A 26,703-nucleotide genomic window follows, 5' to 3' on the forward strand; every position below is an offset into this window, starting at 1 on the left:
AGAGACCCACAGGAGCAAACTCATAAAAGAAAGGGAAATGGATCACTCAAGGGAAGGGAACTTGTATCCATGACTGGCTATGTACAATGCTGAGAGGGCAGCTCCAAAGCTGAGCCTAGAACGGCCCAGATGCCCAAGAATATCCATTCAGGTCAGTCCACAGTCACCCCTAGAAACAGCTCAATGCACACACAAGAACAACTCTTCCTCCTTCCTTTGGCAGCTCAGGGGGGTAATTAAATAGGAAACAGTACAGACTTTAGAGGCCCAGGCTGGTTCATGCTCCAGGCTCGATGAGATGCAGTACAATGAGGATGCTAATAAAAGAACATGCAGCCTGCCCACACATTGCTTGCCTACTCTTCTTGGCCACATCTCTGATACACAGCCAGTTATACCCATGGAGAGAAAAGGCACTTCTGAGCAGCGGGTGCATGCAGCCACCCACCCACACACAGCAGTGCTGTCTCTTCAAGCACGAAGCCAAGTTTGGGTTTTCCTCTTTTTCCCAGCTTCTATTTTCTAGAAAAATTTACTCTGAAATCAACGTCTCTTCCTGATATACACATCTGCTTTATAATTATAGGAGCCCAAAGAGTATTAATAGAGGTAATGGTATATGACACACAGAGGGAAGGTTAGGCTTAGTTGGTTCTGCTGTAGCAGAAAGAATATTTTCTTAAAATGTGTTAGATGTGACCTAAAAATTACTTTCCATGTAACTTCAACATTTAAGTACAAATGATAAAATGCAGTTTTCCCAGCATCTATAATAATCCACATGACTCAAAAAAAAATTCCTTAATAAAGCTACCAAGAGAACACTTCAGATCAAAAGAGAATACAATCTGTACTTCCATCCTAAAGAAAGTATATGTGTTGAGTACTCTCTCGTCACTATTATAATAATTAAGATCACGCTTAAGCACCAAGCCATCCATTTATTCCCTTAGGAAGATGATCCTAAGACTTCGGAAGATGCCACCAGATCACAGAGAACACAGATCACAAATCACAGATATTCTTGAAATAACCAAGAATGGATACTTGAGTCTAAACCCAGGGAATCAAAATTAGCTCAGCTGAGGGCCCTACCTTAATTGTGGCCAACAGCACTAAAAATACATGCAACTGCAAGATGTAATATGGTGCAAAAAATAAAACGCTCATCAGCATTCTGTTCCAAAAATATATTGGCTTTTAAGATTGAGCATTCTGAAATTTATGAACTAACTTTATAAGCCCATTTTAAAATACACAAGTGGTGTCCATCATGAACACTTAAATATTAAAAATACAGCTCTACTAAAATTTCAGAGTCTAGCTAACTTTGGGGCACCCTTAGCCACCCATACATACTACATATCCTTTCTCTTTCTCTCTCTCTCTCTCTCTCTCTCACACACACACACACACACAGAGCAGTGGTCTCCAGCTGAATTAGAACATTTGCTTTGGAATGGTTAATATGTAACTCAAGAATCATTTGCTTAAAATCACATTATTAATGAAAATGTAGCTACTCGTGTGATTTCTCACACAGTCCCCCCTCTAAGCTAGTGCCTCGCTCTGTGAGTTACCTCCATTGACACACTTCCACCTCCTACCTGGATGACTGTGGTGACCTAACTGATCTCCTTGAGTCCAACTCTTGTCGCCTTTCCATCCAGCACACACAGTCAATGAGAACCATGTATACCACATCCCCACTCAAAAGCCAAACCAGAAGGCCCATCCTACCTCAAAACTCAGACTATGCCCCCAGGCATCCAGAAGCTCCAACTACCCTACTGGGCTTTGTGCTCACTGGACACCCACAGGCTAATCCCTGCCTCAGGGATCTATTTGGTCATTCCCCATCCCAGGTTCTAATTTCTTCACAGCCCTCACCATCATCTGAAAATCTCTTCTTTATAAACATATTTATCCTCTGTCTCCCCCAACGGAATGCTAGCTTCTTGAGGGCAAGGACCTTGTCCGTCTTGTTCAGTTATGCCATGAGGAGGCCTAGAACAGTATATTTGTGGAGTGAATGAATGAGTGAATGAATGGGATGCCAAATATTTCTGTGGCCCAGCAGCCTCAATTTAAAGGTCACAGTGGACAAAGGAATCCAAAACAAGAAGCACACTGAATCAATGCTGGCACAATAAAGCTTTCTGGCCCTTGCCTGAGAGATGCCCAGATACATTGGTTCTAGGACAGCAGTGTCATGATGACACACACACTGTCCTCTCCAGGGGACACTCAAGCACTGGGAGGGTGGGGGTGTGGGAGTGCACGACATCCAGGTCAGGCACAGCACATTTTCCCAGCACCAAATTCCAGACCCCACTGGAACTAGATCCTACCAGAAGCCTCAAGCATGTTTTATGGAAAGAACCGGTTTAGCCAACATAGCATGGTCTCCATTCAGAATAAAAAATTGGATGGAGATATTAGGACATCTGTCAGGCACCCCACGTGGAGCATGATTCTCTCAATGGGCAGAAACTAGCAAGATGTCTTTATAAACTCAAGCAGGGAAGAAGAGAGAATTGAAAGCATCCCCAGGCCCATCCTTACCCCAAAATAACAAGAGCAAATATAAAATGGACACTCACTCCCCTTCAGGAGCTAACACTAAATGCTCTGTGTGTTCCCCCAACAAACTGCAAGTAGGCACTGTAACAACTCCAACTTCATTCATAATGGAATTGATGCTGGGAGAAGTTAAATGCCTCATTCACACAGGTGGTGAGTGGCAGACCCTAGAATAGAACCCACATCTACCTGATTCCAAAGCTTGGGCTTTTAATGAATATACCACGGTTTGTCCCCCAAAATAAAGAATACTCATGTCAACTCTAAAGTTAAAAGTCGGGGAGTGCCTGGGTGGCTCAGTTGGTTAAGCGTCTGCCTTTGGCTCAGGTCATGATCCCGGGGTCATGGGATTGAGCCCCATGTCTTGGGCTCCCTGCTCAGCAGGGAGTTTGCCTCTCCCTCTCACTCTCTCTCCCCCTCCCCGCTGATGACTGTGCACACGCTCATGCTCTCTCACAAATAAATAAATCCTTTTTAAAAATACATAAATAAAATAAAGTTAAAAGTTGGAAAAGTTGGGGGTGTCTGGATGGCTCAGTTGGTTAAGCATCTGCCTTTGGTTCAGGTCATGATCCCGGGGTCCTGGGATGGAGCCCCACATTGGGATCCTTGCTTAGCAAGGACTTCTCTTCCTCTCCCTCTCCCTTTCCCTCTCCCTCTGCTGTTGCCCCTGGTTGTGCTTGCTCTCCTTCTGTGTCAAATAACTAAATAAATAATCTTAAAAAAAAAATGTTGGAAAAGTTGGCCATTCTCTGCCACATGCAAGGTGCATGAACTTTAAGGAACTCAAACTTTGAGGTACCTGGGTGGCTCAGTTGGTTGAGCATCTGACTCTTGATTTTGGTTCAGGTTGTGATCTCAGGATTGTGAGATCCAGTCCTGCACTGGGCTTTGCACTCAGAGCACAGTCTGTTTGGAATTCTCTCTCTCTCTGCCTCTGCCCCTCCCCTAGCTCATGCACACACATGTGTGCTCTCTCACCCTCAGATAATAAATTTAAAAATCTTAAAAAAGAAAAGGTAACCCAAGCCTCATAATCAGTTTTCTTATCTATAAAACAATGGGTGCTACTGGGATTAAGCAAGAATGTTCGTCAAGCCCTTGGAACAGTGTCTGGTAGTGAATTCTCAGTAAGAGTCATTCTTTTACCTTTATTATTAGGCTAGCCCGTAGGTCTTGCACAATCCAGCGAAGTCCCAACAGTTAGAAGCAGGACATCATAGTGCTCCTGGACGCAGACAGCTATGGGCCTAAGTCTCAGATGTGTTACTATCTGCAAGACCCCAGGAAAAGCACCCAACCTGACTGAGGCTCAGTGTCCTCATCTGTAAATGGAGGTAATACCTACTACCTCACAGAGTCATGGCAAGACTGAGAAGACCCAGAGACATAAAGACCCAGATAGATAATGCACGTAATGCACTCAGCACAGCTCTAGGCACACAAGATTTGTAGAGGCCAGCTTACATTAGCACTTGTGCAGAAGGAAATGACATAATCCCTGGCCACTTCAGTGTAATTCAATTTGACAAATGTTCTTTGAAGACCTGCCAAGGGCAATGCGCTATTTCAGAAGAGAAGTAGAAGGCATGGTCCTTGTCCTCAACGAGCGTTGAGAAGCGTGCCCAGACACAGGGGAGAAGGAGGAGGTACGACTGAAAAGGCAGGCTGCGGTCTTGGCCTACCAGGCTTGAATACCAAGTTCAGGAGTGGCCATTAATTCTGTGCACACTGTGATGCTACTGAAGGTCTGAGCAGGAGAATGACATCATCTAACTTGTGCTTTGGAAGAATTCCACCCTCTGTGGAGAACACATCAGAGCTAGGAAAACTGGAGGCAGGGAAATCGGTTAGGAGGCTACTCCAACAGTCCAAGGAAAACTCCATGAGGGATGGCACTAAGGACAGAAAGATGGGTGTGGATGCAAGTGTCATCCTAGAGGTACAACTTAGAGAAAGGACCTAGCAAATGATAGGCTGGTGGGGGAGATGGGAAATAGCTTAAGATGACTCAGTTTTCTTGTCTAGATGAGTACGGAAAGTGGTAGTGTCTTAAATGAAACAAGGAAATCAAAACTGGCACCTATTAGCTCACTGAGTGAGCAGTAAGTCTGTCTGTGTTGCAAGGGAACAGAGGACAGGGGCGGACAGAAATTGGTAGAACATCCGGCAAGAACAAACACAGGGCACATGGGGAGGAAAGCCATGAGGAAACTAGCATGTAAGTCAAGGAACTGAATGAGATCAGCAAGACCAGGCTAAAAAGGCAACCAATGGAACTTGAGACAGTGCAACATTTCAAGGACCTGGAACAGAAGAGGACAGCCAAGAAGCAGTGAGACTAGCAGTCAGAGAGGTAGGAGGGAAAACAGAGTTTCCACAACACGGAAGAGAAGCAAGCAGAAAGTTTCAAGGCACACGTGGTAAGTGACGATATCATCTGGCAAGGTGAGGAATCACTGGCTTTGGTGGTCGGGTGGAATCAGTAGCTGCTTAGACAGCAATTTCCAGGGGGTTGGAGAGACTGGAAAAAAAAGGCTTGGAGCGTAGGCTACTCTTTTACAAAGCTGTTCAGAGAAAGGAGGGTGACAGAGGTCAGGAGACAAAAGACACGTAAAACAGAGAGAGAAGGGAAATTCACTTAGGCAAAGGAAGAGGTGCCAAACTGGCGCAGAGCTTGGGAACACATAGCACCATTTAGTCAATTACTGTCTTCTTAAGGGATCCGAGGCAACCATGCAAATTAGCATGTGTAGGCCAGCAAAAAACACACTTGACAGATCTTTTGGAGCCTAATCTTCAGGATTGGGCTAGGCTTGTTTGGATTATATTTCCTAAAGGTATCTTTAAGACAAACAAGAGGGCGGCAGAATGGTCCTTGCCAGGCCCGCGAGGCAAGCACGCACGGTCTAAATAGAGAACAGAATAAGGCAAGTAGAACAAGATGTGCTTTGACTAAGGGAAAGAAGATATTGAATGAGAGGAGAGAACTCAACACACAACAAACAAAGGCAAATGTCCGCTATCTAGTCTGGATGATGGTGGAATGGAAGCAAAACAGAACCATCAGAGGGCAGGAACTGCGGGCAGCAGCTAATCATGTTTTTGGGTTTTGGTTTTTTTTAACTTATTTGAGAAGTTCATTTGAGGATGAACACCTTTGCGTACCAGAACACATTCTGTTGTTCCTGACTGTTTTGTTTTGTTTTTTAAACTCCAAAGAGAGAGATGAGGCTCGTTGCAGTAGGGATCTGGAGGTAGCATGCCCAATGACAAAGAGCCCTGGGCTGGATGAGGAAAAGACGACAGTTTTTAAGAGAAGACTCCCCACCCTCCCAAGTATTTCAGTAAAAGGGAAATAGGACTGATTAGAAAATTCAGGCCATCACCCGCTGGAGTAAGTAAGCCATCCCCAAGATAAATGACAGAAGGCATCTGGATGTATAAAACATAGATTTGCATAGACACTTTGTCATCAACAAATTGAAAGATGCAGCCATAAAAATGACTTGGGCCAACTCACCAAATACTTATTGAGCGCCTTGTATATGATTGGCCTGAAGTCACAGTGGAGGGCAAGGTCAACACAATTCCCCATGCTCATCAAGCTTACACTCAAGCAAAGAATTTTCCGGAGAGAGAGTATATATGCATGTGTTTATGTACACACACACACACATACATACATACACACACACACACACACACACACACACCAGGGAATAGTTTCTGAGAGGAGGAATTAAAAAAAAAAAATTCTAAGACCACATAGTCTACCTACTCAAAAAACTTGCAGAGATTGAAAACAAAACCTAGCTATTAGACACCTGTCAGTTCTCATCTCATCCTGCCCCAACCCCACTGCTCATCATTCGCCAGAATGGGCCACTACTTCTGACAAGCATGTGAACCTGAGGACCCCACAACAAATCTCCTAATTTCTCCTGTCAGCAGCATTTATACCTGGCAGCACAGTGCCTAAGAGACTCTTGAGCTGCCACATTGTCTCGGTTCAACTTCCAGCTGAGCTGGATGACCTTGGGGCAAGTTGCTTAATCACTCCATGCCTTGGTTTCCATGCACATAAAATGGGAATAATGACAGTACCCTCCTTGTGAGCCATCATGCAGTTTAAATGAGCTAATCTGTGTAAAGTGCTTAGGACAGAGCCTGGTAGAGAGTTGGTGCCCTATATGGATGAGCTGTTGTTACTACTTGGATGCACCTGAAATGCTCTTTTCTCTCTCATCCAAATCCACCTGTCTTCTGAAAAGTCAAATATCTTATCTGCCATTAGTGTGCCAACACACTCAGCCTCCAGCACAAATATTTACTGAGGGTCTACCATGCCCTGCACTCCAGGAGAACCAGGATGAATCAGACCCAGCCCTGCTCTTGAGACCACAGCTGACGGGGAAATGGACAGACATTCCAACAAAGATCATCACTGTAATTTGGCAAGAATCATGAGTTGGCATTACCCATTAAGTGCCCCCACGAGGGAGGCTGCCTTCCTCTGCTAACTCCTGGAGCAGTCAGATATCCCATTTGTACCATGATATTCTACAGGAAAGGTGTTTGCTCTCTGTCCCCTGGATGGTTTCAGACATATATGCCTGGACTTGTTCAACTTGATGGGAAGGAATTCATTCTGGGACTGGGCCTTCTAATTCTGCCCCCCAGGCCATTCCATCCCCACAACCACCTTTTACCTGCAGGTATCTGGCAACTCCATATTAACTTGTGGTTGGTCAGGACCTTTAAGCTTCTCTAGTAGAAAACTCTCAGGGTCTGGGATGCTGGGTTTCTGCTCTGGCACAACTGGTCTACTTCATTATTGCTGAGTGCCTTCCATATCCTCTCGGTATAAACAGAGGACCGCTGTGCATATACAGACTAGCAAACTGGTGATAACAAAAATAATAACAGTGAACGTGTACTGAGACTTTTCCATGTGCCAAGTACAAGATCAAGCGCTTTATGTGTTTCATATAATCCTCCCAAAAGCCCTAAGAGGAAGGAATCATTACCCACCCCCCACCCCACTTTGCAGTTGAGGAAACTGGCATCTGACAGAGCAAGGAAGAGGTACCAAAATCTGGTTCCCTAAAATCCAGGAAGGCAATGGTGGAAGCCATTTTTCATTGCTCCACAGTATTTAGATAGCTGACTCCAAAATGAAACTTCTGATCACCCAGAAGGGAAGAAAAGAGCCCTGAGCCAAAAGGAAGACAGAGCCCCCCTTCCTAAAAACAGCCTATTCAGACACTGGCATCCCACAGATTCCAGCCTCAGCGAGATCTCTTTGCTCCTCCAAGATTTCCAAGTTCTCCAAAAGCATCAAACCAGCATGTGTAAAACTCATGCAAAATATAAAACCAACTGGCTTTTTCCTTCTAGAGTTTATACGAAGGTTTGCAGAAATGCACTGTTTCAGCCAGAGCTTAAATGAGGCAGTGTCTCAGATCTAGGAGGAAAAAGGGACCTAAAGAAATGTACCCCTGCTGACAGGGGAAGGAAAAGAGCTGGGATCCATTTTATTTTTAAACCTCTAACATACAGCTTTAACATATTGTAAAATTCAAGCAAACAGAGGCTCAGAGAAACAACCAGGCATCCAGAGCTTAGGGATGTGGCCTGGGTTATTGTCAGTTAAAAAGAAAAAGGGCTGTGAGCCAGACACTCCCTCACCCTCCAGCACCAGCTTCTCCAGAATCCCACCCCAAAGACAACCAAAACTGGTTGGGTAGAATGTCTCCTGCTCCCTCCAACTCAAGCTGCAAGGAACGCCCACGATACTTCAGATACAGAATGCTGAGATCAAGATTCTTGCTGAGCCTAAAATAATGATGCACTCCATGGCGGGCTGAAAAATTGTCTGGGGTCCCAAAAAAGGATCCTAAAAAGCAACCAACAATCACAACAATTAAAATCATTCTCACTACCAGAGTCGCCTGAAAACTCTCATTCATTCAGCTCCACCTCTGAACGTTTCATTCAATTCACGGGTAACAGATCTGGGGTCAATTTCCCCAGTGCAGCACGGCAGCATCTGCAATCTCCTCGGTGGTGTGAAGAGTGAGTAAAAGCAGAGGTAATCCCTGTGTGTAAATAAAAACCTGGGATGCTGAGAACAGGGAAGTGAGAAGGAGATGCTCAGGAAGAAAAACAGCAGGTCCCTGGTGGCAGTGGTGGGACCCCCAGAAAATGCCTCTTCCCACCTCTAAATGAATTTTGTATCTATGTCCGCAGAACTGCAGGGGCTATTAATCTCATCGCTGCATCTTTTATTGAATTTCTAAATAATAATAATGTGATCTGTCCAGGGTCACCAACATCCAACAGGTGGAGTGGATTTCCACAATGATGCTGTAGGTTTTACCTGTGGGGCTGCCCATGGCAGAAGAGCCAAATCCGACAGCAAGATCACATTAAAAGACACGAGATGAAAGAGTAGCTTTCTGATTCCAACCCCAAACTGCCATGGCAAAGACATTAAAGTCCCCCAAAGGCAGGTATACTCCAATCCCACCTTCCAGATAAGAAATACACAGTTCTGTTGGCATGGACTTGGGTTTTTTTCCTTTTTATGAGAATCTTATTAAGCATTCTGTTGGGGCATGAACAGATGCTCGTGTTATGCTCCAAAGATGTATTGTGAACTATCAAAGGTGAAATACCCTATCTTCAAATACAATGAGCAATACAAACACAATCTGGGGGGGGGGGGGGAATCAGGAGCAAATTAAATCAACAAATATTTATCGAGTGTCTGGGCCTTAAGACTGAGATGCATCCTCCCCCGCCCCCCCCAACCCCCCCACCATCAGAGAGCTCTCTTAACTGAGCTTTCTGTGAAGAGCAGAGGCAATTCAGGCTTCCTGAATGATAAGCCATTAATCCCACACTGCTTTAGATTAATTGCAATGCCTAAGAGCCCCCCACATCATTCTGCCTTTGCCCCCCAAAAATTGAATTCCCTCAAGTACTCCCTAAATTTCCAGATCACTGGTATCCCACGCAAGCTTTCATTCTGGGCCAGCCAGCCCACTGCTGACCAGAACTAGAACTCTCCACATCTCCCTCCAGTCCGATGTGTGACCTTCAGTATGCTGCGTTTGTCCATGGTAAGCTAGCTGCCCGCCAACCACGCATCCTTCGGCATCAGGCCTCCACTTCTGCCCTGCTCTTCAAATGCCCTGCTGGGCCATTTCATATCCATCTGATGGCACATTCAACAGCTAGTTAGCTCTCTGCCTGTTCTCCTACCATCCAGCTTGTTTTGGAGTTGCAGAGAAAATTAGCCAGCAAGGCACTGCCAACGCGACCAAAATGCAACCCCAGATATTAAATCCAGACTCCAGGGAAGAAGGAAAATAGGACCACCTCCTATTTCAGCTTTTAACATAAAAATCTCTCTCCGATTCAATCACAGCCCACAATCCTATTTCATACCAAGTGCCCAATTCCCCATGATGGTCTGAAATCTTTTGAGGAACATCAGTGTCAAAATAGCACCCATGGGGAGACACCATCCAAGAACCAACACATGCCTTCAAATTGATCTCTAAACTACAAGCGCAACAAATCAGGAATGGATGCTACCAAGGAGAAAATCCAGTTCTGCTGTCTCCTAAGTAGGCAGCAACTAATTACCTAACGTTACCCCCAAGAGCCTCCAGGTGGGAAAGCCAAGGCACTGGGGGAATAACAGAACCTGCTCCAAGACCTTCCCGGTGAACTCATGCCTCTGAACGCAGAATGTCACGGGATCGCAGAACGAAGCAAGACACCAAGCTCCTACATCCACAGAAGCTACTGCATTATCTACAGAAATTCCAGGAGGCTGGAAGCCAGGACCCTCCAGTCCCAAGTGCCATGTTCATGCATTTTTCGTGAGCTTTTTCAAGAATGGAGAAAAGACCTGTCGTGTCAAGAGGTTTATAGTGATGTTTATACTTCCATTTTCTAGTCTCCTGGTTTGTTGGTTTGTTTTCCGTGTGAAGCCCAGTTTCTGTGAATCAGTGACTCGGCTACATCATACTCCCTCCTGGTGGCTCACAGTAACGGGGCTCTCTCTGGCTGCCAGTGCTCCGCCAGCTCAGAGAAGCTCAGCGGCCAGATCCCTGATCTTGCAGCAGACTTCTAGCGAGCTGAGCACCATCTATCTGTTAGAGCTCTGGTAGAGCCACTTGCAGCTCAGCTAAGCCGATCAGGAAACCTTTTGCTTATGAGATCTCGTTCAGTACAGCCAAGATAGCAACCTCAATCCACCCACCTGAGAGATGGATACACAGATGGATAAATAGATGGATGGCTCATCTGAACCCTGCATGTTTCTCCTTCCACCAAAGATCTGCACTGCTAGATATCCCCCACTATTTCCTCCCCCCTAAAGAAGCCCAAACACTGAAAAACTAACCCAAAGTACCCGACTGACAATTATGAGGCTAGGGACAGAAAGAGAAACCTTAAACACAGCAAAATGAGAATACTAATAGTCTACCCCAACAAAGTCCAGACAGGTAAACTGCTTCCCAAATGCAGGCTGATTAACAGCTTCCCTTCGCCGCACTCCCCCAACCCTACCCCCCAACCCCCCACCATCACCACCTTTGGGCTCTGTATGCCTCACATCAGTGCAGGTCCTTAGAAAGTCAAATTTTCACTTACTCAGATCTACCAAGAATCCCCAGTGCCTTGCTATACGAAAACCCCACAAACGGCAGTTCTTCGCCCGAGAAACCTGAGAGGTTCAGCTGGCGCGGAGAGGATGAAACCCACGAATTCTTCTCTGGTTCATCAAAATTGGAGGTGTCATCATCAGACTTGAGGGTGGGAACGAAGGGGGGAGGAGCTGGTTAAAGAAAAACAAGAAGAAGAGGGAGAGAAAAATTCAAGCCAGATTCAACACTGTTGCGGAGAAAATCGTCTTACTCCCTCAGCGTTCGCGATGGCACTGCAGCGCCTGCTTTCAATCTAGCTCACACAGGCAGACCCAGCCTTGGCTCTTCCAGCAACAAGAGATTAACCCCTTCTCTGCCAACATGGCCACCAACCGGCAGACAGGCTGCCTTCCCCACTGGGGGAAACTGAAGGAGAAACTCAAACAGGTCACTTGGTGGAACAAAAGCACTTTGGGGAACTCATGGGAGCCAGCTGCTCATTCCTGATATTTCCAGAAGGCTTCGACAGAGCATCAGGCTGGCTGGTGCCAGCATGCCAGCTGACCCACACCTATTTATTTCCTCTTCTGGACAGCTCTAAATCATTAATATTTAATGTTAATCACTGAAATAAGATGGAATTTCTACATTTCATGGATTAACTGGAATGAGAGGAAGGAGCAGGAAAGAGGACCTGGGAGGTATGTAACTCGTGTTAGGATAGCACTGCAGTCTAGCTCATTCATAGCCAGATGAGTGTGCTCAGAGCTCTTATCAACCACTTTTTTTTTTTTTTAGTTCATTATCCCTCCTCCCCACCTCAATCATGCTGCCCAAATCCACCGCAGTTTAATCAGCATAATGAAACACCAGCCAAATAAAGTTCTTCCCAATGATTTACAGCACCCCTGTGCGCTGATGGTGTAAATGCACCGATGGACATCTGCGTCCTACCTCGTTAAGGCATGACTCCCGGCTAAGGGCATCTTACATCTTCTCCACTTTCTGCAGACCTACTAAGTTCTCTTGGTCAGGGAGGGGGACACTGGTCCATCAGTCACCGGGAGGCTGCTCATTGTGGTGGGCTCCAGGGGGTGTAGCGCGCCAGAAGCGTTACCATGGCTGCAGGCTGAGGTGTCTGTGACAAGCCGGCCGGTTGAGTTGGCGAGCCCGGCATCACGGCCCCCGCAGTGCAGGCTTCATGCTCCCCACTCTGTGCGTGCTCTGGCTGTAACCCCACCTGGCCGCCTGCGTGGCAGGGGCCAATGCTGATCCAAGTGACAGAGCAGCATGAGTCACTGCCAGAGCTTGCTACAGCGCCCCCTAGGACAGTTGTCACAGCCGGTCACAGTCCAGGTTTCTTTTTAACTCCTTGTTTTCTGAGGCAAGCTGTGCACCAGATAGGAGCAGCAGTCTGTTTTCGGCTTACAGACTCCAAAGAATCTGGCTGTTTCCAAAGTACCCCAATGACAACAATATTGAAGGAGCAGCTGGGGAATGAATGGAGTGGTGAAGGGATGGTATTGGGGGTGGGGGAGAGGGGGAAGGAAGCCACAAGGAGGAGGTGTGGCTGCTCCCGGAAAATGCAAAGGAGCATTCCCAGAGCTTCAGGTACCCTGAGATGAGAGGAGATTAAAAACGTGAAATGCACTACCAGAAAACTATTTAAGACCAAGCTCTCAAGAGAATTTAAATCTTCCCTGTTAGTATCAGAATCTACTTGCTTAATACTTTAAAAATTAGCTGATGGAAAGAAAAATTACACTGAATGCTTCAGCCCACATCTCATGTGTACTTCCATCAACACAGCCTCAAATCCAATCTGATTTCAATTACCCAATACTTTTTTTAAGGGGAAAAAAAAAATCAATGGAAAGTACATTTCGTAAGAATCAGAGAGTGAAGTTCTCCACCTCAAAAAACTTGGATGAAGACTGAGAGAATGTATGGAGATTCATAGATGATACGAATATGAAGCATTACGCCTGATGGCAATTCCTTTGGAATCTGAGTGGGTTCCGATCTCAGCTTCACCACATACCAGCTCTGTGACTTCAGGAAAGTCACTTAACCTCTCTGAGACTCATTTTCAACATGAAGATAACTTCCTCAAGGGGCTGTTGGGAGGTTTAAATGAAAAAAAAAAAATCTATACAAAGTGCTTAGCATATTCCTTAGCATACAGTAAACATTCCATAAAGATCACCTACTATTGTTCCTGCTCACATGAGATCCATGTTTATGACAGGTCCTGCAGTTAATGAAGGCTAGTGAAATACAGCAAAATCTGTGTTGAATATTCTTCTTTCCTGTGCAAATCATGCACATACTTGTGTGGATGTTTGTGTTTATCGTATCAGTTCATTCCTAGCAGAAGCTTAATTCCCTTTCCACTATATACTAATTTATCTTTGGGAGATTAAAATAGAATCCCATTTCTGAGTGAAAAGTATGATTAATATAAGGGTAGGAGCAACCCTCTGTGAAATAATTATGATTTAGAAATTCTGTACAATAAAATAAGAGTTCTCTTGAAAACTCCATTATGCTCAAAAGCTAGTCCATATGGTCGAAATTAGAAAAAGGGCCAGACAATCTTCAATAAAAGGAAGAAGAAATCAACATGAAATACACCAGCTGGTAACAGGTGAGATAGTCACAGGATAGATTAAAAAAGCCAGGGATATAAACCTCCAGGTAGGTAGTCAGTTGAATATAACAGGAAAGTCTGAAAAGAAGGGCTTAGAGGGGCGCCTGGGTGGCTCAGTTGGTTAAGTGTCCAACTCTTCATTTCGGCTCAGGTTATGGTCTCAGGGTCCTGAGATTAAGCTCAGTATCTGGTTCTGCACTCAGCCAGGAATCTACTTGAGATTCTTTCCCTCTGCCCTGCCTCCTACTCATGTGCTCTAAAATAAATAAATCGAAGGAAGGAAGGAAGGAAGGAAGGAAGGAAGGAAGGAAGGAAGGAAGGAAGGAAGGAAGGAAGGAAGGAAGGAAAAGGAAAAGGAAAAGGAAAAGGAAAAGGAAAAGGAAAAGAAAGGAAAAGGAAAAGGAAAAGGAAAAGGAAAAGGAAAAGGAAAAGGAGGAGGAAGAGTACTTATAAGAGCCACACTTGGGGAGTAAGGAGCCATAGCTTCAAACTGGCAATTCTCTATCCACCAGAAAGTGACAAGGATGCTTACCCTTGGCCAGGACCCTTCAGGGGGAAAGAAATAGGCCAGTGATTATAATCCCAGCTAGGGTGTCTGCACGTACAGGATCCTGCATAGAGGGGAAACTACAAAGCCAGAAATTAACATTGGCACTGACCCAGGATCACCGAGTCCTTAGGGCACTCACAGATACAAAAGGAGAACTTGTGGAGGCACTTCCACAATCCAGTACAGACAGACAGACAGACACACACACACACACACACACACACACACACACAGAGGCAGTCCCTACTAAGAAAGGAGTTGACAAAAAAAAAAGTAAAAACCAACAACTACACAAAACGAGGGAAAAGAGACCACCCAAACTACCACAAAGGACCATCATTACACACAAGAAATGAAAAAATTAGCCCTCCAAAAACCACAGATGAAAGAACAATCTAGGGGGACCTGAGTAGCTCAGTCTGCTAAGCATGTGCCTTCAGCTCAGGCCATGATCTCTGGGTCCTGGGATCAAGCCCTGTGTCAGGCTCTCTGCTCAGTGAGAAGTCTGCTTCTCTCTTCCCCTGCTTAAGCTCTCTCTCTCTCCCCTCTCAAATAAATAAAATCTTAAAAAAAAAAAAGAACCATAAATTTATTATTAAGATAAATGAGTATTTTTATTCTAATAAAAGAATAGAATACTCTGAAAAAAGAACCACACACACTTGAAAGGAACCAAACAACCTTAAAAAAATGAAAAGTATTGTTGTTGAATTTGAATTTTAAAACTCACTGAATGGGGTAGCCCCGGTGGCGCAGTGGTTTAGTGCCGCCTGCAGCCCAGGGCGTGATCCTGGAGACCCTGGATCGAGTCCCACGTCAGGCTCTCTGCATGGAGCCTGTTTCTCCCTCTGCCTGTGTCTCTGCCTCTCTTTCTCTCCCTGCATCTCTATGAATAAATAAATAAAATCTTTAAAAAATAATAAAATAAAATAAAACTCACTGAATGAATTAAATAGAAGATTAGACAGAGCCAAAGAGAAAATTAGTGAAGTAGCAGTTACATCTGAAGCAATCACATAGAACCATACTTCTCAAAGTGTGATCTACACTGGCAGCATCAGCATTGCCTGAGAGTTGGTTAGAAATACAGATTCTCTGGAGCACCTGGGTGGCTCAGTAGGTTAAGTGTCTGCCTTCAGTTCAGGTCATGATCTCAGGGTCCCAGGATCCAGCCCCACGTTGGACTTCCTGCTCAGTAAGAAGCCTGCTTCTCCCTCTCCCTCTGCCCCTCCCTGGCTCATGCTCTTGCTCTCTAATAAATAAATAAAATCTTAAAAAAAAAAAAAAAAGAAAAGAAAAGAAATACAGAATCTCTGGCTCTGCCCCACATCCACTGAATCAGAACCTGCATTCTAATGAGATCTGCGGTTGGAGAAGTGCTCACAGAGAATGCAGCACAGAGACAAAGAGACAAGACAGTAAGAAGTCAGGAGACAAAGAATGAGAAGGTTCAATGCATATCTTAACAGGTGTACTAGAAAAAGAGAGTGAACTAGCTCAAAATCTGGATCTCACATTTTGAAAGGATTATGTGATACTTGGTCAAATAAATCTAAAGACTACCAAGTATGTGACCTCATCTATCTTTGGGGCTAATTCTCCTCTTTCTTATGTCTTATGGAAAATGTTCCTTTTCTGATCCTCATAAAATGTAATTTTTCTGGGGCAGCCTGGAGGCTTAGTTAGTTGAGCATCTGACTCTTGGGTTTGGCTCAGGTCAGCCTGTAGTAGTAGTCCCAAGGCGGGCTCTGTGCTCCAAATGGAGTTTGCTTCAGATTCTCTCTCACCTCCTTTTCCCTCCCACTCACTCACTCTCTCTCTCAAATGAATAAATAAAATCTTTTAAAAAATGTAATTTTTCTCCTTTACAAAACGTTATTAATAGGCTGTTGGATTTGAGTCTATGTTGATAAAGACAGATGTTACATCTGAGAACATAGCAGAGTGCCAGGCACACTACAGGTGCACAATAAATATTTGCTGAACAGATGTATAGAAAATGACTCCTGAAAAGAGAGCACCTAGCATAATAACGGCCACAAAGAAAATTACTTGATGTTTGAGTTAAATGAAGAGGCTTTAAAAGTGGAGATTGTTCTGTCTGAAAAATATGTTAATGAGTACCTATATTAATATTTTCTAATACATGATTATGAAATCATCTCACCCCCCCATACCTACCACATTCAATAATGACAAATCAGAAGTCATGTATTAAGATCTACTGTTCATTGGCAAAAAATATCAAGAAAAACAAGAAAATCTTTTCCTATGTATTTTTAAAAATAAATCAGCCTGTGCTTGAGGTCATATTAGGGCACATTCCCCATAGTGGCAAGGTCTATGCAAGCAAGTGCTGGAGTGTTTTCTTCTCCTCCCCATCCCCAATTATAAGAGAGATGCAGAACAAGGTTTTCAGAGACAAAAAGCTATTTTAAGAGCTTAATCTCTCTCCCATAAATTCTCTTTCTTTTCTGTAATCCTGACATTCATTAGAAGCTTTTGAGGGGGGGAAATGTATTGCCTTCAAATTAAAAAACAAAAACAAAAAAACAAGGCAAACAAACAAGGAAAGGAGAACCAAATGGATTCATCCTCTTGGCCCTACTCATCTCTAACATGTTCCTCTGAGCTCCATTTAACCCCTTCCCACCCTTAATTTTTCAGCATATCACACAAACATTAATATTACAAATATAAAAGATTTTCTGATTTTGGTATAGTGTTTATTGCCTGCTTTCCCCACTGAAACATGAGCTCCATGAGGGGGAAGTCTGTGTTGTGTTCACCATCACACATCTAACACCTGGCTATCCTTATTCAATGTTTAATATCCATTCTGTTAAAGGAATGAATGAATAACAAGAACCTTGGATGTATGATAATTTCTTAAACCTAATGGGCTATTTCATGCAATGTGCTGCTTTAGGAAACCTAGAGTACCCGATTTAGTCATGAAGAATTGGCACATTAAAAAACAAGTATGACAACAAAAATCTGAGACTAGATATAGCTCATAAAACTCCTATGACTTTTAATCATCACTATGAGTTGCAGACACTGGTGCTGAGTTGCGTGTGGCAAAGCACAAGATGAGTAACAGCCAACACACACACACACAAAAAAAGAGTAACAGCCAACACAGCGTCATAAAGGACAAAGGCACATAAATAAATATTGTGTAAGGATATAATGAATCGGGACTGTGCCTGGAACACAGTGGGCATTCAATATTAAATCAAAAACATTTTCAACTTCATTCTATCTACCATGATGTCCCATACCTTCAAAAAAAAAAGTAATTAATCAGATAGTACATTCAAACCTAAAAGGAAGAGCAACAGAAAATTAGCCATCTTCCAGTTCTTTAAAATCTGAAGCAACTAATGTGATCGCACTCATCCACAGTACAAAAGCAGAACTGCAAAGTAGGTGAAGAGGCTATTCATGTCATTTAGAGGTCAAGGTGTGAGTGTCAAAAGCAGAGATGCATGAACGGAGTGCTGGCACGTTCTGCCAAAGGGGATACAGTGAGTTTTGTGTGTTCCTGCAGGAAAGTGTCATGGAGGTGATTGAATGTCAAGAGTTGGTTAAAAGGTATCTTGGCAGGCTAGAGTGGGGAAGAGTACCACTTTAGAAAAACCACAGAGCAGCAGCCAGAGACAGCCATGGGTAATGAGGCTGGGATGGAAGTGAGTGTGAAATCTTGGCTAGACCTTGAAGCAGGGGGTCCCTGGATTGGATTGACAGAAGGGATTATTAGAGTTTTAGAGTACCAGGTTGATGTCAGTGCCAGAGACTGATACCATCACTGCACGAGCAATGGTTGGAAGAAGTCGATGCCAGAAACCTCTAACGGACAAGTCTACAATAGTCAACATGACAAATTCTACACTAAGGAAGTGATAACAGAAACAGAGACGATGTGGATTAACAGGAGACAGGCTAAGAAAGAAGTGGCAAAATGTGACAACTGACACAAGAGCAGAGCTTTTAGGAATGTCACCAACCAACTCTTAGGATGGGAAAACTCTGAGACAAAGAGGTTGTAATTTTTTTTTAAGATTTTATTTATTTATTCATGAGAGACAGAGAGAGCGAGAGGCACAGACACAGGCAGAGGGAGAAGCAGGCTCCATGTAGGGAGCCTGATGTGGGACTCGATCCCGGGTCTCCAGAATTACGCCCTGTGCCGAAGGCAGGCGCTAAACCGCTGAGCCACCCAGGAATCCCCAAGAGGTTGTAATTGTAAGAAGGGCAAGATATCCAGTATCAGAGAGATCATGGGAACCAACAGAATAAGTTAGGGGATAGGCAAATACAGCTCCTTATTAAATATATGTAACTAATTCAGCCCATCAGAACATATTCCTTCCCCCAGAGCCTCAGGCAAGTCCCCTACCCTCTCCCCTCTAGGCAGGAAGTGGTTAGGTATAGCTCCTCCAGACAATGCGTTGTGTAAGAAATACAAGATGATGACAAACTAGATCCGTTTCCAATAGACCTAGGTAAATAAAATATTCTCCCATGTCTTCGCTTCTCAAAAGAGTCACAAAGAGACTTTAAGGTAATGCTGATGTGGCCTGTGATCAATTTTTACAATGGTGTCATCAAAGGAGACAAATAAGGAAGTTAGCATTATTCTAGTATGCTTCAGTCAATCAATCTGAAGGATTCTAGGGTCTGGCTGCCAACAGCTAAGCAGAGTCCCTCTCTGATGGCAGATCTGAGATCTTGATGGAGTTGTGTGCTCTGCCTGAATCTCGCCATTCTCAAAAGCCATGTTCCTACTAGGCACTTTAACATCAAGTTTTTGGTAAACGGCTTACATTTTCCCACAGGATTACACTTGAGAGATGCGTTCTCTCAATTCTGCATCATACATGAGCCAGATTTCTAATACTGTAACTTTACTTTGTTTGCCCCCCTCCCTCTGGGTCTAGGTACTCAGCAAACCTGCCAAATACCTACACAGGCTGGAACTGCTCCAAAGAGAACCCTTTCAAACTGCAACTGGCCATGACTGCATTTCCATGCCAGGTTAGGTCTGGATATAGCCATTGTGGGGCCCAGGTGGAAGCCCCCAGAACATACTTAAACAATAGTGAAGGAGCTAGTTCCTTGGCTTCCATTCCCTAGGACCAGATCGCTCTAGCACCCAACAACATTCTCTTTGGAGCACCTTCTCCCTTGAATTACCTACACCCAAGAACACATCACATTACACACCTTCTTTGCTGCCCTCAGAACACTACAGTATCCTTTTCCTCCAACATTTTCAAATTTATTTGTAAATATATCTTCACACGCACAAAAGCAGTAAGGTATAAAATGAACTCCCACATGCCCTTCACCCAGCTTCAGCAATGAGCAACTCCCATCCCATTCCATTCATCCTTGTCTTGTTTCTGCATTTGTTGATTATTAAAAGCAAACCCCAGACATCATACCATTTCACCCATAACTACTGCAGTACATATCTCTAAACAGGATTTCTCAACTGTGGCCCTAGTGACATGTGGGAATGGACAGTGCTTTGTTGTAGGAGCTGCCAAGTATATTGTAGAGCATTTAGCAGTATCCCTGACCTCTCCCACCAGATGCCAACATTATCAAGTCATGACAACCAAAGAGGTCTCCAGACATTACTAAATGTCCTGTAGGGGGCAAAATCACCCCGACTTGAGAACCAATCCTCTAACAGATAAGGACTTCCAAAACACTGTTACCATAATACCTTCATCACACCCAACAAAATTAATAGTAACTCTGTAACATTATCTAATACCATATTGTGTTCGATTTCTCCAGTTGTCCCAAAAATGTCTCTTTACAGTCGGTTTCATTTGAATCAGGATCCAACCAAGGTTTACAAACTGATTTGGCAGGTCTCTTAATCTGTAATACTGACCTTTTTTTTTTTTTAATGCCATTTATTGGTCTAAGAAACTGGATCACATGTCTCTATAGAATATTCCACATACTAGACTTGGTTGAGTGTATCTCTGTGACATCATTTAATGTTTCCCTGTCCTCCATGTTTCCTATTAACTGGTAGTTCAGCTGAGGGCCTTCTGTTCATTCATATTCAATTCTTTTGGCAAGAATACTTCCCAGTATTCTAAATGTGCTGTCTAGTTAATGCATGAAATTAGAGGGCATACAATGTCTGCTTGTCTCTCATCCTGTGATGTTCAGAATGATCCATGGGTTCTGATGACATCAGCCTGATCCTTCCAGGATAAAGTCCCCCCTCCTTTCACTTAAAGGTTTCAGCAGCCATTGATGAGCATTGCCTACAGCCATTACTTCATTAAGGGCTGCAAAATGGTGGTTTTCCAATTTCCTTCTACATTTATTAGCACATCAACAAACCCTGAAATATAATTCAAATAGGAAGGCAAGAGAAATGCTTGGTTCTTTCCCTATATTTAGTAACATTCAGAGTAATGACTTAGCAATTGCCAGAAGTGACCAGTGAGATTTCTTTTCAAATTATCATTTAGAACTCATAAACTGTTATGTATTTGTTGTGTTTCAAGCCACTGCAGTCTTTTTGGTGCTCATATTGTCCCATCTTAGGCCAGGAGAAACCCCTCTACAAGATATTCTTGCCAGAAAAGTCAAATTGGAATCTATTTTTAGCTTCTGGATATAACTTCTAGTTTACAAGGACCAGAAGAGCAAGTACCATCATCATCCCCTACTGAGGAAGTAAAGAGACAAATGTGGGGGTATTCTGTAAGCCAACAACCTGACTCCTTCATCAAGTCGATGGCATAGAAAAAAATAGTATTCATAGACATATGCGTGTATACCTGTGTTTGTGTGTGTATATATATACATACATAGAGATAGATTTTTAATTTAAAAAAATTAAGCCTATCTCCATAGCTGACTATATCCCAAGATATGAGTGACTTTGAATCTAACTATTGGGAGCATTGACAAGACATGGGGGAACTGGATCTCTCATTCATTATTGGTGAAAATATAAAATGGTACAACCACTCTGAAAAAGTTTGGCAATCTCTTAAAAAGTTAAGCATATACATCTATCATACAATCCAGACTTTCCACTCCTAGATATTTACCCAAGAGAAATGAATGTGTCAGTCTGTAGACTTGCACACAAATGTTCATAGAAGCTTTATGTCAAATAGCCAAATGTCTATCAGCAGAGGACTGGACTACCAAACTGTGGTATACCCATAAATGAACTACTACTCAGCAATGAAAAGGAATGGACTGTGACACATGCCAAAACATGGAAAGAATCTCGGAATGAATATGTTGAATGAAAGAAGGCACATGCCTTGCATGACTCAATTTATATCAAGTTTAGAAAATACAAGCTTAACTATGGTGACAAAAGGCAGATCGGTCATTGCCAAGGAACAAAGGAAGGAATGGGGAGGGGTGTCAGGAAAGGGTTTCAAAGGGGCATGAAGAAACTTCTGGGGTTGATGGATATGTTCTTGCTCTTGAGCATGGTGATGAATTCACAGGTATGTACATATATCAACACAAACTGTACATTTAAAATACATGCAATTACATGTTTATTATTCCTCAATAAACCATTGGGCAGTGAGAATATTTTGTCTCCAATCCTTCCTGGGCTAAGGAGCTTCCAGTCAGGCTCCTTCACCACATGAGGTGGACGTGCTGAACAAACACATCAAGCCTCACCCCTCTGCTCACTCCTCCCCCAAGAAGGAGCTAATGTGACTCATCAAAGCTGGACAACATCAGGCTATGTTTTATTGGAAGGCAGGGTTACCATGCCTGGAAAGCAAAGAACAAAGCTTAACACTTCCTGTTCCACCACCTACGTCCAGCCGTGGCAGTCACTCAGCCAACTTGTCCTCCTGGTTTCCCTCACTCCCACCGTGACAAGGCTGCTCCATCCCTGAGGGAAGGTCGTCCATTCTTCTCTGGGAGGGTGGTAAATGTCCTGGAGCCCTGCATCAAAGGGTATTGAGCACTTGCCTTGCCAAGAACAAAGTGGATGCTTCCATCCCTCCCTGGCTATCAGTTCCTTGCCTGTGTCTTTGGTTTGTCAGAAGTTTGAAGGACAGGAAGGTCTTAGACCCCAAATTGCTAATGCTGTGCAATGAATGCAATCCTTTTCTTTCCATCACCAGGGAGCAACTGGGTTGGTCACATTTATTTTCTCTGAAATGAGATGCTGAAAATCACTTCCAAACCATTGGTTGTGGATCACCTGAACCTTCTACTCTTTGTCCTTTGGCTTTTTAGCCTGTTTCAACTCCTGCCAGCCACTCTCCTTAGTTCTATCCAAACTTCACACTCAGAAAATGAGCATAAATGCAATCACCACACTTCACAGAACTGACTCAAAAGTTGGCTGCTGAATACAGTCCCAGATGTTTAATATAATTTTGAATCTTTGGCCAAATCATTTCCGTGTTTGCTTGGTTGTAAAAGGTTTTTGGGCAAGTGAGAATTTAAGGGTTGAAGACTCCAATTTATGGGTTTTCCAGAAAAACCTGTTCCCTACCTTCCCCGGGGGAAAGGCATTAATTTACCTTATTTAGAAAATGATTTTACTAAACTGAAATTCAGCATTGTACCATTGGTTTACCCTGAGAGGCACTATAAGAAGCAGCCATAGTGGGACACTTGGGTGGCTCAGCAGTTGAGTGCCTGTCTTTGACTCAGGGCATGATCCTGGGTCCTGGGATCGAGTCCCACACAGGGCTCCCTGCATGGAGCCTGCTCTGCCTCTGCCTATGTCTCTGCCTCTCTCTGTATCTCTCATGAATAAATAAAATCTTAAAAAAAAAAAAAAAAGGCAGCCATAGCGCAGTGCAGGGGTGGCTCACTCAATTGAGCATCTGTCTCATGACTCCTGCTCAGGTCATGATCTGAGTTGTGGAATCGAGCCTCATATCAGGCTCTGCATTCAGCAGGGCGTCTGCTTGAGATTCTCTCTCCCTCTCCCTCTACCCTTCCTTCTGCTCATGCTCTCTCACTCTCTAAAATAAATAAATAAATCTTTTTTAAAAAGCAGCAGCAGCTGTAGGGAAATCTTCAGAGCACATTTGGGAGGGATGAGGTTCACCATGCCACAAGGAGGTCTCATTTATGTGGAACCCAGTGATGAAATTCCTCAGGGCTTGGTATCCAGAAAATCAAGTCTTTCCTGAGCAAACCATTCTGGATTTTTCTGTCATGAGACTGCGGCTCTCATACAGTTGACCACTGAACAACATGGGTTTGAACTGCAGGGGTCTACTTACACACGATTTTTTTTTTTTTTATCAGAGTTCAATTTGCCAACATATAGCATAACACCCAGTGCTCATGCCATCAAGTGCCCCCCTCAGTGCCCATCACCCAGTCACCCCCACCCCCCACTCACCTCCCTTTCCACCACCCGTTCATTTCCCAGAGTTAGGAGTCTCTTATGTTCTGTCTCCCTTTCTGATATTTCCTACTCATTTTTTCTCCTTTCCCTTTTATTCGCTTTCACTATTTTTTTTTTAATTTTTATTTATTTATGATAGTCACACACAGAGAGAGAGAGAGGCAGAGACACAGGCAGAGGGAGAAGCAGGCTCCATGCACCGGGAGCCCGACGTGGGATTCGATCCCGGGTCTCCAGGATCACGCCCTGGGCCAAAGGCAGGCGCCAAACCACTGCGCCACCCAGGGATCCCTCGCTTTCACTATTTTTTATATTCCCCAAGTGAATGGGACCATATAATGTTTGTCCTTCTCCAATTGACTTATTTCAATCAGCATAATACCCTCCTCCAGTTCCAAATAAATAAATAAATAAATGAATAACCCTCTAGTTCCATCCACATCGAAGCAAATGGTGGGTATTTGTCATTTCTAATGGCTGAGTAATATTCCATTGTATACATAGACCACAGCTTCTTTATCCATTCATCTTTCGATGGACACCAAGGCTCCTTCCACAGTTTGGCTATTGTGGACATTGCTGCTATAAACATCGGGGTGCAGGTGTCCCGGCGTTTCACTGCATCTGTATCTTTGGGGTAAATCCCCAGCAGTGCAGTTGCTGGGTCGTAGGGCAGGTCTATTTTTAACTCTTTGAGGAACCTCCACACAGTTTTCCAGAGTGGCTGCACCAGTTCACATTCCCACCAACAGTGCAAGAGGGTTCCCCTTTCTCCACATCCTCTCCAACATTTGTTGTTTCCTGCCTTGTTAATTTTCCCCATTCTCACTGGTGTGAGGTGGTATCTCATTGTGGTTTTGATTTGTATTTCCCTGATGGCAAGTGATGCGGAGCATGTTCTCATGTGCTTGTTGGCCATGTCTATGTCTTCCTCTGTGAGATTTCTGTTCATGTCTTTTGCCCATTTCATGATTGGATTGTTTTTTTCTTTGGTGTTGAGTTTAATAAGTTCTTTATAGATCTTGGATACTAGCCCTTTATCTGATACATCATTTGCAAATATCTTCTCCCATTTTGTAGGTTGTCTTTTAGTTTCAATAAATCAGCACAGTACTATAAATCTATTTTCCCTCCCTTATAATTCTTTTTTTAAATTTTATTTATTTATTCCTGAGAGACAGAGACATAGGCAGAGGGAGAAGCAGGCTCCGTGCAGGGAGCCCAACGTAGGACTCGATCCCGGGTCTCCAGGATCACGCCCTGGGCCGAAGGCGGCGCTAAACCGCTGAACCACCGGGGCTGCCCATAACATTCTTAATAACATTTTCTCTAGCTTATTTTATTGTAAGAATATAGTGTGTAATACATATAACACACAAAATACATGTTATATGGCTATTTACATCATCAGTAAAGTTTCTGGTCAACAGTAGGCTGTTAAAAGCTTTGGGGGAGTCAAAAGTTATATGCCGATTTTTGACTATGCAGGAGTCAGCACCCCTAACCCTCATATTGTTCAAAAGAAACTGTAACTGTTCTATTTTCCTTTTTGCTTTGGCCACTAGGAGGCTAGGAGTCCCAAACTGGTCCTCGTCCAGCAACTTGACTAGAACTTTTTAGTTTTAACCCTGATTTTATTTCTTTACTGGGATACTTAGTCTCTTCAACCAGATTCCCACACTTATTTATTTTTAATCCTTTTGATATTGCAATTACCTCTAAAATAAGCCATCTCAATTTATCTTGGAATAAAATGAAATACTGCATATTTTTAACATCTCTGGATATAGCTTCTAAATTCAGAATGGAGCAGGGAAATCCCATAATCCTAATTTATAAGCATTTAGCTCTTCTTAGCCTATTTGCTCCTATCATAACTTACTTTCTAAAAAGCGAACAATCCCCAAGAGACACATAAATACTCGCCTGTATAGCCCATAAGCCTGTAAGACCTACTGACTACGTATCTTCATTACTCCTTGTTTATGTTGGAGGGTGGGGTGCCCAGATCCTCCTAGTCTAGTAAGCTGAATTCCTGCCATCACTACTATAGCATCCCTCCCACTTTCTTACCCCTCCCTCTGTCGTGCTGATCTCCCAACAGCCCAGCTCCCCTTCCTCATTTCCTCATGCCCCTGAAGTGACTAGGTGGCTGTCTGACAGGGAGATATATTTAAGGGCCAACCAGGGCAAACAAAGCACATCTACCAACCCCCAAAAACTAGCTTAGGAAACAAAGCGTGGACAGATATCTACCCAAATGATAGGAATCCAAAACAAACAGACCTGAAAAAGGCCCAAAATAAACCAACACCTATATGCTTCACAAGCCACTGCGATAATGCTATTCTAAACACAGAATGCTAAAACAAATAAGTGAAATATTCATGTTAAAACCATAAGGGGTGGGACGCCTGGGAGACTCAGTGGTTGAGCATCCACCTTTGGCTCAGGTCATGATCCCAGGGTCCTGGGATGGAGTCCTGCATCGGGCTCCCCACAGGGAGCCTACTTCTCCCTCTGCCTATGTCTGTGCCTCTCTCTCTGTGTCTCTCATGAACAAATAAATAAAATCTTTAAAAAAATAATTAAAAAAAAACATAAGGGGTTTTCATTTGTAAGGAAGAGAATGCTGCTCATCAGAAATCAATGCCAGAATAGTCCATTCAAAGGACAAATATGGTAGGGTTTACAAAGATCTCTTCATTTATATCAATGATGCAGGAAAATCACCTGACAATAAAAACTCCTGATTTCTTAGAAGGCAATATAATGAGGTTGTTAAGAGTATAGGCCATACTGGTGTTTATGTTAGAATATTCCGGAAAGTTATATAAGAAACTAACAATAGTGGTTCACT

The 26,703-nt window shown here is 43.6% G+C and overlaps 1 protein-coding gene across 12 annotated transcripts in view; it reads right to left on the reverse strand.

Moving 5' to 3' along the window:
* Positions 1 to 26,703, reverse strand: part of CIT (citron rho-interacting serine/threonine kinase) — a 165,206-nt gene that overhangs the window by 88,421 nt on the left and 50,082 nt on the right. For 11 of the 12 annotated variants that reach the window (XM_038575284.1, XM_038575288.1, XM_038575286.1 and 8 more), the window contains one exon: positions 11,257 to 11,440. In XM_038575284.1, coding sequence (XP_038431212.1) covers positions 11,257 to 11,440 — 184 coding nt within the window. Of the gene's footprint in view, positions 1 to 7,295; positions 7,423 to 11,256; positions 11,441 to 26,703 lie in introns of those variants that run through there. The other variant, XM_038575289.1, reaches the window with a different exon arrangement.

This window comes from Canis lupus, chromosome 26 (genome assembly GCF_011100685.1).
Source record: "Canis lupus familiaris isolate Mischka breed German Shepherd chromosome 26, alternate assembly UU_Cfam_GSD_1.0, whole genome shotgun sequence".
NCBI lineage: Eukaryota > Metazoa > Chordata > Mammalia > Carnivora > Canidae > Canis > Canis lupus.